Source organism: Babylonia areolata, chromosome 1 (genome assembly GCF_041734735.1).
Source record: "Babylonia areolata isolate BAREFJ2019XMU chromosome 1, ASM4173473v1, whole genome shotgun sequence".
NCBI lineage: Eukaryota > Metazoa > Mollusca > Gastropoda > Neogastropoda > Buccinidae > Babylonia > Babylonia areolata.
In genome coordinates, this window is record NC_134876.1 from 65,947,103 (window position 1) to 65,961,680 (window position 14,578).

The 14,578-nt window shown below is 40.1% G+C and overlaps 2 protein-coding genes across 5 annotated transcripts in view; both read right to left on the minus strand.

Moving 5' to 3' along the window:
- The window catches only part of LOC143285817 (transmembrane protein 72-like), a 37,242-nt gene extending 36,473 nt beyond the window's left edge, over positions 1-769 (minus strand). Inside the window, exon 1 of the mRNA XM_076593250.1 lies at positions 640-769. Within this exon, the coding sequence (XP_076449365.1) occupies positions 640-718 (79 nt within the window). The 5' untranslated portion in view covers positions 719-769. The remainder of the gene's footprint in view (positions 1-639) is intronic.
- A 6,311-nt stretch (positions 770-7,080) lies between these two features.
- The window catches only part of LOC143285827 (E3 ubiquitin-protein ligase RNF216-like), a 46,841-nt gene continuing 39,343 nt past the window's right edge, over positions 7,081-14,578 (minus strand). For all 4 annotated transcript variants that reach the window (XM_076593276.1, XM_076593262.1, XM_076593270.1 and 1 more), the window contains 3 exons: positions 14,375-14,464; positions 12,890-12,953; positions 7,081-12,363 (listed from right to left, as the gene is read on the minus strand). In XM_076593276.1, the coding sequence (XP_076449391.1) occupies positions 12,296-12,363; positions 12,890-12,953; positions 14,375-14,464 (222 nt within the window). In that variant the 3' untranslated portion in view covers positions 7,081-12,295. The remainder of the gene's footprint in view (positions 12,364-12,889; positions 12,954-14,374; positions 14,465-14,578) is intronic.

Sequence of the window (14,578 nt, forward strand, 5' to 3'; positions counted from 1 at the left end):
AGGCCTAGGTGTCTGTCTTGAACTGTTGAAGGCTCTGGAGCTGGTGGCTGACTTTTTTCTTTCTTTTTTTCGGACATCTGCTAACATAACCTCAACTGGTTAAAAAACACACAAAAAACTGCCTTTCCCAGCCATTGTCTTTAATATATATATCACTTCTTCTTACTGAATTATTTTTTTCTTGCATGGGAATGGCTTTCCTAGCAGAAGATAGTAATTGGCCTGCTGACCCCTATCTCCAGGCTACGACCACTGCCAGTGCTCTGTCACGTGTGTGAGTTTCGATTTGGAAACTGGGTCAGGTGCGTGTCACTATGTCCGCGATGCGCATTTTCATGTCCAGACATCTAGTTGTTTAAAAATAGGCCTTCCAAACGCCATGAACGTTTACCGTGGTCTATTCGTTCACTCACGCGTCCCTGCATTGACAAACGAGTCTTCCAAGTGATATACTACCTATCAAGCTGAACACGCGACACTAGTTTCATCATCACCCCACCAGCGACACACCAATACAGCACGTTGGCTGCCAATACCAGCCCGGAGTGGCGTGATTTCATTCATCCTCTCATATGCCTTTGTTGACATTTCGTCCTCGGTCATTCGCTTTATCTCCTTACCCACCACCTTTCAACTCACCAAGCGCCGTCGTGAGGCCTAAAAACTGACATAGTCTCAGCAGGATGTTTTCGCAGCAATCACATGTTGGCCCGGTCATACCGATAGCTAAAAACACATTATCTTCCCACAGTTGTTTGGTTCTCGAACTTTGCGCCACATGCACGCCAAGTCGTACAACTTGAGCAATATTTTAACCCGGAAGTGATTCGGCCATGGGGTCAACTTTCAAGTATGGTGAAATCTCATTGGACAATTTTCTGTGCCAGTGGTGTTGCTGCACTGAGCTGAAGAGTGTTGCTGACTCGGATGTTCTTTACAGAGGATAAAATTGTATAGATACCAAATAAAGAACTAGGCTTTACGTATGTGATGGGAGTAGTTTGAAAAAGATTTGCGTTTTCGTTCTTGTGTGTGTCAGTGCATGTATATTGGTGAAATATAATAGCCTGTCACAGGAGAAATGTATACAATGTGTGAGACAGGGGCTCACGGTGTGACCAGTCTCCACAGTCATAATAATAATAATAATGGATACTTATATAGCACACTATCCAGATATCTGCTCTAGGTGCTTTACAAAAACGCTTTAACATAAAACATTCATGGACTTTTCCAAAGCGTTCGACAAAGCCTGCCACTCCCTCCTGCTCCACAAGATCCACTCCCTTGGCATCACAGAGAAAGTACACACCTGGATCAGGAAGTTCCTATCAGATACACAGCAGTCTGTAGTGGTGGATGGAGCCACTTCCAGTCCTGTCCCTGTAGAATCTGGAGTTCCCCAAGGCTCTGTTCTTGGGCCTTGCCTGTTCCTGCTCTACATCAACGACATGCCGACTGGACTGTCCTCCACTGCTCGTCTCTTTGCTGATGATACTCTGTGCAACAAAACCATCTCCTCCACCAGCGACCAGCAAGCGCTACAAAAGGATCTCGATTGCCTCGCAGAATGGGAGCAGAAGTGGCTTATGAACTTCCGTCCAGACAAATGCCAGACACTGCGAGTGAGCCGGAAGAGAGACCCCCTACCATCAGAGTACACCCTTCGTGGCCACACCCTTGATGTAGTCAGCAAATCAAAATACCTTGGCATCACCATCACTTCTGATCTTGGATGGACCCCCCACATCTCCAATGTCTCCAACCGAGCCAACAAGACCTTAGGCCTACTGAGACAGAACCTGAAAGTAGGCTCCTAGCGCATCAAACAGCAAGCCTACCAAACACTGGCCCACCCAACCCTGGAGTATGCCAGCTCTATGTGGGACCCCTATACAGAGAAGGACATTAACTTGAGGCAGTACAACGCCGGGCTGCACACTGGGTGACCCATCAACACAGTGGTCCCCCCTCAAAGAGCGAAGGAGAAAGGCAAGACTGGTTAACTTTTATAAGTTCCACAGCGGCAGTCTTATCATCAACACATGCCACAAGCCCTCTCAAAGTCCTTCAGCATCCACGGGGACCCGAGGATCGCACCCAGCTGCGTATAATCTCTCCAACTGCAGGACGCTTTACAGACAAAAATCTTCCTTTCCCCGAACCATAACCAACTGGAACAGCCTTCCTGCTGAGATTGCCCTCAGCCCAACCCTGGAAGGCTTCAAATCCCGAATCTGATCACCTCCCCCCTCTTCCCCCCTCCCCCCCATCCCCTGGCCCAGCAACCTCTGCCTCGGGAAACCTCAAAAACACGCAAACCCCCCATATAGTCTACAGAATCTTCACAATGATGAAGGCGGTAGCCAAGGGAAAGAAGAAGAAACATTACATCCATGTTACATACACACACCAAAATGTGACTACACACACACACACACACACGTGCGCGCGCACGCACGCACACACACACACACACACACACACACACACACTGCATACATACATTTTAACATACATGTGTACCTAACAGCTACCCTAACACATACGCACACAGAGGCAGGCACAAACTTACATAAACACACGCACATACAATACACATTCATATACATGCATATAGTTATCTACACATACATATGTATACACACATAGTCAAGCACAGCTAACACAAAGGAAGTGGACCTGCCACAATTGAACTTACTGCTGAGGGAAAAGGTGAGTTTTGAGACGAGATTTAAAAGATGCGAGGGAATCAGAGTGACGGAGGTTATCAGGGAGCTTGTTCCACGTCTTTGGCGATTGAGAAGAAAACGATCTGTGTCCTTAGGTCTTACTTCTGATGTGAGGTATCCTCAGAAGTCAAGTATCAGAGGAAGAACGGAGCTGGCTAGACGGGGTATAGATATGGAGGAGTTCAGAAAGATACTTGGGGCCAGGTCCGTTGACTGCAGAAAAGGTCAGAGTGGATAGCTTATAGTCTATTCGATCAGAAACAGGCAACCAGTGGAGAGACTGAAGGAGAGGAGAAACATGGTCATATTTAGAAGCTTTGCAAATGAGTCTGGCAGCATTATTCTGAATTCGTTGGAGTCTAACAGATATTTGGGAAGGCCGGCCAAAAGAGAGTTGCAGTAATCCAATCTTGAGAGAACCAGAGAGCATACAAGTGTCTTGGTTGCATCGGTTGAGAGATAGTTGCGGATAGAGCTGATTCTATGCAGTTCCAAATAGGCAAGTTTACAGATATTCGAAATGTGCTGTTGGAAGGAAAGAGACTGGTCTAGGATTACACCGAGACTGCGAACAGAAGGAGAAAGGGAAACAGGTGTGCTATTGATCAGAACAGAGTCAGGAAAGGAAGGATGTTGATCAAACCTTTGGGCAGGTTATCATAAATTCAGTCTTATCATCATTTAGTTGCAGCTTGTTGAGAGTCATCCAGTCCTTTAGGCCAGCAATGCACTCCTGTGTTCAAGTCACCAGTGCATCAAATTCAGCTATGGAAGCCGACTGATAAAGTTGCGTGTCATCAGCAAAGCTCTCATGTGACATCGCATGATGACTGATGACATCCAACACAGGAGCCGCATACAGCACGAAAAGAACAGGACCTAGGATGGACCCCTGTGGGACACCATATTTTAAGGCAGATAGAATATCTACCATTTACACACACTTTCTGTGTACAATCTGACAGGTAAGACGTGATCCATGCTAGTGCAGTGTCATGAATACCAAAGGAAGTTTCAAGTCTGTTCAAGAGGATAGAGTGGTCGATAGTGTCAAAAGCTGCTGACAAATCTAAGAGAGCGAGAACAGATATCTTACCCTCATCAAATCCAGAAAGCAAATCATTCACTATTCTGAGAAGGGCCGTTTCGCAACTATGACCACGTCTATAAGCTGACTGGTGGGAATTAAGTAAATCATTTTGTTCCAGATGAGCTAAGAGCTGAGACAATATGATCTTTTCTAGCAGTTTTGATTAAAAAAAATGACAGATTAGAGACAGGTCGATAATTTTTCAAACAATTATGATCCAAAGATGGTTTCTTGATGAGTGGACGTACAACAGCAGATTTGAAGCTTTCAGGGAAAAAACCATGCAATAAGGAAGAACTGATGACATGAGTAATATGTGGCAGTAGAACATCAATACATTCAACCAACAAAGAAGACGGGACAGGGTCAAGCTCACAGGATTTCGGACAAGCGCTCAGACACATGTTCTTCACAAAATCTTCAGTGACCGGTTGGAAACAATGTAAAACAGGGCCACTGTACACGCATTCTTTAACGGGTGAAGAAGGAGACACAACAGAGTCGAGCTTCTCACGAATGCATGCTATTTTGCCGGTGAAGAAGTCAGAATACTTTTGAGGGAGTTTCTGCACCGAAAATGTTGTAGGGAGAGGAGTGTTTTTCATTTTACCTAGTAGATAGTTCGTAGCATTGAAAAGCTGTTTGGCTGTGGTGCATGCAAGGATTTTAGAAGAGTAGAACTTTGACTTTGCCCTGTCAACAATGTTTGTTACACTATTCCTGGCTGTCTGAAAAATGTCCCTACTGACGGTCAAACTAGTGGCACGCCAATGCCTCTCAGCTCTCCTTCTCTCCCGCTTGGCCTCCAACAGCTCTGGTCCCACGGTATTGTACCAAGGCGACGGGGGACGATTGGAGATCAGGCGCCGAGTCGACGGGGCATGCCTGTCGACTACAGTGCGTAGGACAGTGGATAGCTGGTCAGCAGTCGGTTCAAAAGGGATATCAGTCAGCAGGTCAGCTTTAAATAAGTCTAAGTCAATTGAGGTCAGTGTGCGCACCTCCCTGTACACACAGGGCGTGGGAGGTTTGGTGAGGTTCAGATGACATGTCACACTGTGATGGTCAGAGGACAGGGTGTGATTGATGGTGGTAGACTTCAGGAGGCAGTCCTCATTTCTGTGCAACACCCAATCGATGATGTGACCATGATTGTGTGTAGGCTCGGTTACAGACTGGTTAAGATCAAACAAACTGACAATTTCAAGTAATTTAGAGGTATAAAACTGTGTGGGTGAATCAAAATGAAAATTAAAGTCACCGGCAATAAGTAGGGAACCAGTCATGATAGATGATGTCATGATACAGCGCCTGTCCACAGTTCGAGACCAAGCTCTGAGCGCTTTACAAAGTTATTTGCACAACAGGCTGCTTACCTGGGCGCTTGTCATAAGTTCCCTGTGTCATTCAATCGGGTTGCAGTTACACACTCATACAGACATGTAAAATTTTACGTGCATGACCGTTTAGTTAATTTACCCCATCATATTAGGCAGCCATAATCCGTATTCGGGAGAGTGCATGCTGGGTATGTTTTTGTTTCCATTACCCACTGACCAGTACCAGCAGATCACATGCTGCACAGATTACAGAAGCTACTCTTTTTTCCCCCGGAACCATCCGTGACTGGAATGCCCTCCCTGCTGAGACCGTTCAGTCTCCCTCCTTAGACACCTTCATCCCCAAGGTGTCCAGATCACAGTAAACATTAAACCCATCTGCCCTTTTTTTTTTTTTTTCAGTGGCACGGCGATTTGCGGGCCTGCAGCTTCACTTAGGTTGCTGCAGGGCCTTGGGCCTGAGTGCAGCTCAACATGCAGTTGCGCCTTAACTGTTAGGGCCAAAATTCTTTTTCCCCTGCTTTCTTCTCTCTCCCTCTCCTCACCTTCCCACACATCAATAACAGCCAGACTAACGGCTGATGGACATTGCAGGAAGAAGAGGAAGAAGAATGTTGACATGGGTTACAGGATCTTTAATTGTTATAAGTATTTATGCCTGATCTTGAAAATAAGCCATAGGCATTTACAAATAGAACACACGTAAATATAAAAAAAGAACTGAATACAAGATACCAAACATTATTAAAAATTATTCATTCCCCACCCCCTCCCCACACACACACCCACAGCACACACAAGCACATGTGCATGAATACACACAAGTCATAACACACAATCATAAATAGTACACAATCAAAAATACAATCAACAAATTCTGAAACTATCAAAACTCACTCACTGACTAATACTGTAATAGTCATTTTAGCTCAAACTCAAAAGGGATGAGCTGTTGAGAGTTATTCTGGAGGGAAAAAGGTAGGTCTCCAGACTGAATTTGAAAGACTGCAGCAAAGATGAGTGACGGAGAGGCTGAGGAAGTTGATTCCAAAGAATGGGGGCTTGGTATGAATACCTGCGTTGCCCATACATTTTGGTTCCAGCAGGGGGGATCCTAAGCATGCAGGTGCCAGAAGAAGAGTGGAGCTGGCACATAGGTTGACCTGGGAGATAAATTCTCCACCCTTTACCCACCAGACGCCGTTAACAAGATTCGGACCCAGGACCCTCAGACTGAAAGTCAATACTTAGTCAGCAACTGCACCCGTCACAAATGAGATATTAGTGTCTATGCTACAATACAACTCTGAACAGTCACTGGTGAAACAGCCTAAGAAATTCACTGAGTCAGAGGTTTAAATTTGTTTCTACGAGACAATAGAAAGGCACCAATGAGTCACAGAAGCTATTTCAACCAACTGGGATGTATTGCACTGACAAGAATTATACTTTTATTATTAAGCTGAATTTTTGTGTGTGTTACCTTTGTGTACCACACCCTCACACAATAGTGTTTAGTATTTGCAGTTTGCCTGTAAGTGTTCACCAACATTTCTGTGTTGCTGAAGTGTGTCCCAGAATTCATATTTTGTTTCTTATGTATCGATGATGAAGGTGATGAAGATGCTGCTGTGGTGGTCCATTTAACTATGGGACTACTTTTCAATGCTGTACTTTAATAAATCATCCCAGTGTCAACCAGGCTGTAATACAGACACCTGCAGAATTGGTCAGGAAATTTTAGCAACACAGTCAAATTTGCATCTTTGAGATAGATAACCCTCAACTGTGTGGTCCCACTCTCTCCATCTGAGCCCGTACCAAACTAAACTGGGTAGGAGCCGGCCTCTGATGGGGCTCAAAATCCATGTCCACACCTTCACAATCGTCAGTCCACAACACAAACCACTTCCTCACAGATGCTGGTGACCAACAAGACTTTAATCTGCAGAACATGCGGTAGCTTGAGCTTGTTGCTTTGGGTTACTCCCCATCAAAATCAAAATATATTAGTGTACTTTCCATCCATCCACATTTTGATTCCACAAGAAAAAAGAAAAGTGTGCTGAGGGCTTGAACGGGAAGACTTGGATCCCACAGCTGAGTGCCATCTACTTTGTAATGCAATGTCTCCTCTGTTGGGCAGCTTTAGTTGGTCTCTTATATCTGGGTATGAACTGCCAGTGCAGCTTGGACCATGAATGACAAAATCATCCTGGGACTGACTGTTCATGGTGAGCATGAGTGAAGGCACTGAGAAGACAGAGAGAAAAGAAAGCAGTTATAATGTCTCTGAATGTGTTATCCTTGGACTGTTGAGGGAACACAATGAATATGAACATCTCGAGAAAGTTACTGTTAGTTACTTCCCCTCATTCCTCTAGGACTGTTCTGGAGATAAAATGATATCATGTAAAAATTACTTCCCTCTTTCCTTCTATTTTTCTGCCTTTCTTCAAAATATTTTCAGATATCTTGTCCCTCTCTATTTTTCGCATTAACATTTTTCTCTAGTGGCATCAGTTTTGAATAAACCTGTTACATTTGTCATACATTTGTAAAATTGCCCTAAAGTGGCCTCTAAGATGAACTTCTTATTATATATCAATTTTTACAATGTTAAAACTTCATCACAAACGTCGCCAGATAATAAACACACTGAAAACTGGGGTGGTTTAAGATTTTAATTTTGCTAACTGGAAGAAATTATAGTATTGAAGCACAAAATAGTAATCTGCAAGACATGTACCTTCCTGAATTAACATTTTTCTCTAGTGGCATCAGTTTTGAATAAAATTGTTACATTTGTCATACATTTGTAAAATTGCCCTAAAGTGGCCTCTAAGATGAACTTCTTGTTATGTATCCTTTTTTTTTTAATGTTAAAACTTCATCACAAATGTCGCCAGATAATAAACGCACTGAAAACTGGGGTGGTTTAAGATTTTAATTTTGTTAACTGGAAGAAATTATAGTATTGAAGCACAAAATAGAAATTTGCAAGACATGTACCTTTCTGAATCACATTCAAAACATACAAATAAAATACCAGTCAGGACAGAACTTCTCAGACAGCAGCAAACTAAACAAAATTTGGCATATTGCAAATCATCTATTTCTGATTTAAAAGCGAAATATACTGAAATTTTCCAATCTGTCAGATCAATATGTAATGCATAGCTTGTACATGAGCACATATTCAGCACAAATTTACAAACATCAACCGTAGAGATTCAAATATCTTTGAAAAGCATATTATCTGCTGCTTATATTTTCAATGTTTTCTGCCTTTCTTGGCTGCCTCATAGTCACCACTGTAATAAAGCACCGGGTATACTGAGAAACAGCAACATGTAAATGAACTTTTTTTTTCAGCAGCATTTTGGTGTGTTCTGAAATGTACTTATTACTTGCATAACTCTGAACAAATCTTTGAATTACTATACACTTTAACATGTTGCAAGTCATTTTCTAACACTACTCTTTTAGTACGAAGAAGTAACTGAAGCTAGTATGATATCAAAAACTCAAAAACAAAAATTACCCATTTGTTTCAGGTAACATTTCAATTTCTACTTCCTCCAGTCTTCAGACTTTATTATGTCCACACATGAAACAAGGAAAACTTCCTGGTAAGCAGAGAAAAATGCCAAAGAAAGAACATTTTCTTCATTCATCTCATTATCTGGAATGGGTTGAGGGGTAAAGGGAGTGTAATCTGACTGTAATCATCCAAGGCTTGCAATAAGGTTAAACACAGTGTTTACCTTAGACATGCCTCTGACACTGACTATTCTGTCAATTATTTGCCAGGCAATTAACAAAAAAGCAACCCAATACAAAAATAATCATACATCATGCACAAAATATCTAAACAGGCACACAAAATAACAACAAAAAAAGTTAAACACACACCCGTGGCAAAAAACAAAACAAAACTATCTATGAGAGTTTTGGGTTTTCTGTTGTTTTTCTCTTTGTGACCTTTTGCCAGCTGACCACAAAGGGTCCTATCAGAGCAGAAAAAAGCAAAACATAGGCCATTAGGACCTGAAAAAAAGAAAGAAAATTAAGCACAAGTACAGTGCACATGCACTGTGCACATAACTTCAGAACATGTCTCTGATACTGACCTTTCCACCAATTTTTGGACAGAGGATTGAAAAGAAAAAAAAAGAAGAAAAAAACTGAATATAAAGACAACTGTTCACAATACACAAAATTATATATATATATATATATAAACACAGAACAACAGAAAAAAAAGCAAAATTCTAGCATAAATTTTCCAGGTGGAATATGGTTTATAACTGATTAAGTCCCCTGAATCCCAACAGTGAAAACAAAAAGAACCTTTTTTCCAATCAAGGAACAGATCCACACAAACAGGTTGATAAAAAATAAAAAAGATTTTGATCCCTGATATATCAAATACATGAATTCTAAATGAAAACCTGAAAATTAATAAATAAAATCTTTAAAGAAAAACATCAAACAAACATAAACCATAAAATGCTATTAAGTTTGACCTAAAATTTCATGTATTATCTTTATCATTTAGCTATTCAACACAAACTAATTGTTATCTTAAGATCATTGTCAATTCCATTTAGTATGTTGAAAATGTTCTGTTTATGTCAATATCACTGTGTGTCTACTGACACAAACAGGTCTTCTGTCACTGTTGAAAATTTTAAAATAATATTCATCAACGTTATATGTCAACCCCATGGTAGCCTTGACTTTTGAAAGCCTTCTCCCAATAATGAGGATGGCATAGATCTTTTTTTTCTCTATTTCAAGAGAAAGTGCTTTCTGCTCCACTCCCTGAAGATCCCCAGAGTTAAAACTGTACTGTGAATCTTCTTATAGAATATACACTGCCACACAGCAATATTGTCTTCTTTTCTTCTTCTTCTTTTTATATTTTTTTTTAACATTTTTCTGTGGTACTTTACTGTTACCACATAACAACAATGGTAAAGAAAGGGAGAAAAAAAGATGATATATCTCTCAAAAATGGAAGAATGAGGAATTACCTATCATCATTTCTGATGTTGCTGTTCACTAATGCCATTTGCAGTTGCCAACTTGAGGATTCTTTCAGTTCAATAAAGCAGTCCATAAATACACACAACTTGAGCAATAAGGAATGCACAATTGTTTGGGTAAGTGTACCCATTCAACATGCAACTCATACAAAACCAACAAAAAAACATGAAGCAAATAACAGACATCTTAACACCCCTCTGCAATTCCAGCCTAAGAACTGTTCAAGGCTGCAGATTCTCAAGTTTCAATGCAGCTCAACCTTGGAAATACACCTAAACATTTATACACTGTACTGTGTAAGAGAGTCTAAGGTGAAAGTGAGTGTGTGTGAAAGATTTGCTGGGCATAATTTGCGGATGTCTTCAAAAACATAGACATATCACATGATAAAGCACACTTTTTTGTTTTTTTCACAAAGGTTATCACAAGACTTACCTGTTTCCAAACTTCCATTATAAACATTAGGTCTTGTTTGTGAACAACGACAACAACAACAAAAAACACAACAACTTCACAACTTTTGAGTTTTCATTGCACATTTTATCAATTAATTTCCTCAGACTTCAAAATAAATTTACAAACACCATCTCATTTATTTGTATTAACACTCAGATGTGACTTTCATGAGTTAGTTTAATACAAAGACCACCCCTAATTGGGGTTAAAAACTGAAATATAGTTCTGCATCAGTAATGTGCTCTGTAAGTGCACAATTAACTTCATGGAGTGTGAAATGTGTTGCATTAAACAGGTGTACAGGAAATGAGCCCTTGTGAATGCAAATGTGTATACAAATGTGTGTGTGTGTTAATGATAACACCATTTATAAAGCAATAATAATGGATAATGTTCTTATGCACAATTCATTGAGAAATATCCGGCCTCAATGTAATGTACAAACTTTAGAGAATTAAAAATGAAGATCAACAGTCTGGTGATGCAGTTTATAAAAATACCTACACATAGTGACATACCCTCGTGAATACATGCTCACGCCTATCACTCATTCAGCCAGCTTTGTGAATCAGCGCAAACTCATCCAATTAACTAGCTACACATACAGCACAGCGTCTATGGACCCTCTCCCCCTCAACCTCCCTACCCTAACGCACAAAGTGAAGTATGTACAGACAACTGAATCAGGTTTACTGCACAGACTATGCTGTTTAAGTGAGGTTTTAAATATGCCAGTAAAACAATACATGCAATTAAAAAAAAAAGGGGGGGAGACACTCAGAAATGGTATTCATACCCTCAGGTAAGATACACAGGAACATAAAGTATGTGAAATGTTATCATAAATAAATAAATCATCTTGTGTTGCTTCATACTGAAGGAGATGGTAGTTCTTTCCTTTCCTTCTCCAGAATTCCAACCATCTGTCTAATGTAAGGGGAACTGAGCGTCTAAAATTTCTGCTACTAAAATAATAAAAATGAATGCGTGATTACAGTAAAGGGCTTCCTCAAAATAATGTTCAATTTTAAATTGCAACCTAATTTCTAATTCTAAAACAACATTTCTAAAGCAACCAATATATTCTCATCTACATTCTTTCTAAGTTTCTATTCCTGCACCCACACACAAGCAAAGAGCATAATGGACCAAAAACCAGGTAGTCTGAATCAAATGATGGAGACATAAGTGTTCCAAATGAACACTGGCCAAAACACTGTAGACTGGCCAAGACATTTTAGCTGGCTTGTTTACTTGCTTTGAGTAATCACTTTTCTTATGGACACTAACTGTGTGGCCTTTTGGTTTTCTTTGTTCTTAAAGGTGTTTCCCTGCAAGTTTTAACACATTTTGAGTTTCAATTAGTTCATCATTGTACTTAGAGATCTTGACAGTGGGTTTCAATTACTTCATCATTGTACTTAGAGTTCTTGACTGTGGGTTTCAATTACTTCATCACTGTACTGAGTTCTTGACTGTGGGTTTCAATTACTACATCACTGTACTTGAGTTTCTTGACTGTTGTCTTAGGTTTTCACTGTGCTCGAGTTTGCTTGATGTGGTTTTGGTCATCACCAGCATAGTAAACAGGACACTGAGGGGCGAGAAAAGAATCCACCAGGTAATCAGTGTAGTCTTGCCCTCTTCTTGTCAGGTTCATCAGGTGCACCAATCAGCTTGTTGTCCTGATACCCTGGGAGAGAAAACATAAAAGCGTCCAAGAATGCCTGCATGCCCACACACAAACACACACAATTAAAAAAAATATTTTTTAAAAATAAAAATAGACTTCCGTTTAAGAGGCATCAGCGTTTAAAGAATACTTTAAAGAATAAAAATATTTTGTTGCAAGAGTGACCTTAAGACAGGTTACAAAAGAAAAAACAACTGTTGAGTCTTGTCAATATTACATCACAGCATATTTCTGTGAAGTGTTTGGACTGTTCTCAATTAAGCCGCATATAGTACATACACCAACTCTCCAACACCCTTCCCCTCCCACTGAACAAGTTTAGTGTCATATCATCTGAATAACTAACATCCAGACCGTCCCCTCTGCCTTACATGCTCTACAGAACATTGGTGAAAAAGAATATACAAGTAACACCTACGACAAAACATTACGGACAGAAGAGCTGTGTAGGACCATATATTCATCGGCATAACAACAACAAATTTGCTGAAATAATCTGTCAAGAGTTTGAAAGCATTTCACATACCTTGTAATTTTCTCTTCTCTTGTGCTTCTTTCTGCATTTCTGCTATTGCTCGCTTCTCATCTTCCTGAAAACAGAAGTGAAACTAAAGTGAAATGCAATCGATGTGGGGTATATAAATGTTGTGCTGTTTCTTTCTTTTAATTTTATTACCACAGAGTATATGAATGTTAAACAGTGTTTTGTGTTCATGTCTCAAAGTTATGCTGTTGCCTTCATTTTATCCCGCCTAGATTATTGTAATTCTCTCTTAGCTGGCCTTCCCAATGATAAACTCTACAAGCTCCAGAAAATACAGAACAGTGCAGCTCGACTCATCCTTAAAAAGTCGAGGAAAGAGAGCGCTACTGCTCTCCTGCGGACACTTCATTGGTTGCCTGTTCAAGCCAGAATTGAATATAAAGTTGCCTGCCTATGCTTTCAGTGCCACACCCTCAGAACATTGAGATCTCTTTTGATTCCTCCCAGCTAACTGTTCCCCGATACTTCCTTAACTCCTGTGGAAAGAGGTCATTTTCCGTCTTCAGCCCAACAACTTGGAATTCTTTGCCTATTGCTCTCAGACAAACAACTCATCTATCTACCTTTAAAGCAAATCTTAAAACTTATCTCTTTAAAAAATACTTGTCATAACTCAAATAGTGCTGTTGTCCCAGGCCCATGGCAATGTGAGTGTGTGTGATGGAAGAGTAGAGAGAATGGGGGTGGGTAGGTAGATGGTGGTGGTGTGGTTCGAAAGGGAGAATGACCTGATTTTTACCCCTTTTACCTTTTCTACCCAAAATTATATTTTACAATTTTTACAAAATCTGTGCATGCAAATTACAATTATGTTCCTTTTTACAAGTATGTATTTTAAGTGAAAATTGCTGTCATCTCAGCCGTTTAATCATGTGTGTGTCTGTGCGTGTGTGTTAGCGTGAGTGCTGGAGTGTAACAGTTGTAGTATTGATAGTATGTTACTTTGTGAATTTTATGCATTGTGTTTTTATAATATTAATGATTCTGTTTTATGTTTCTGCTAGTTTTTATATGCTTTCTTGTTTCACTTTAGGTACTGGATTGTAAAGCGCTTAGAGCTTGCTTATGCTTGTATTACAGTGCTATATAAAAATAAAATATTATTATTATAAATGGAATTAAAAAGCAGAACAAAAATTATATTGTAGGTACTGTTTCTTTCATGCTCCTATACATTTTCTGTGTCAACCCATCACTACTTGAATGAGCATGATATAAGCTCAGGCTTGTTGTTGCTCAAGTTATCCTTTCTCTTAATTGAACACTGTATTTTGTCTTGTTTCTTGATATTAAAAATGTTTAAACGAACCTGTCATCAAATGATGCAGATCATGTGCCATAATTATGCAAACATCACTGTTTTACCCCCACAAATCATTTACCATAGTTTTACATGATAAATAAGATTTTTGTTAATTGTTTAAGCTTATTGGATCTTAATGACAAAGGGCAGTAGCAATGATTTACATCTGGGTTGCTCCACAGGGAACAGGCCTGGCACTCGTTACACTCTTTGCCAGGGTCTCTTGGATGTCTGCAGAAGTGCATGTAGTCGATCTGGAATAAACGACAATATGACAGTAAATCAGGGCCTCACAAGGATACTGTGAGTCCTAAAGCAATTCATGACAACATGACAATAGATCAGGGTCTCACAATGAAAATTGTGAG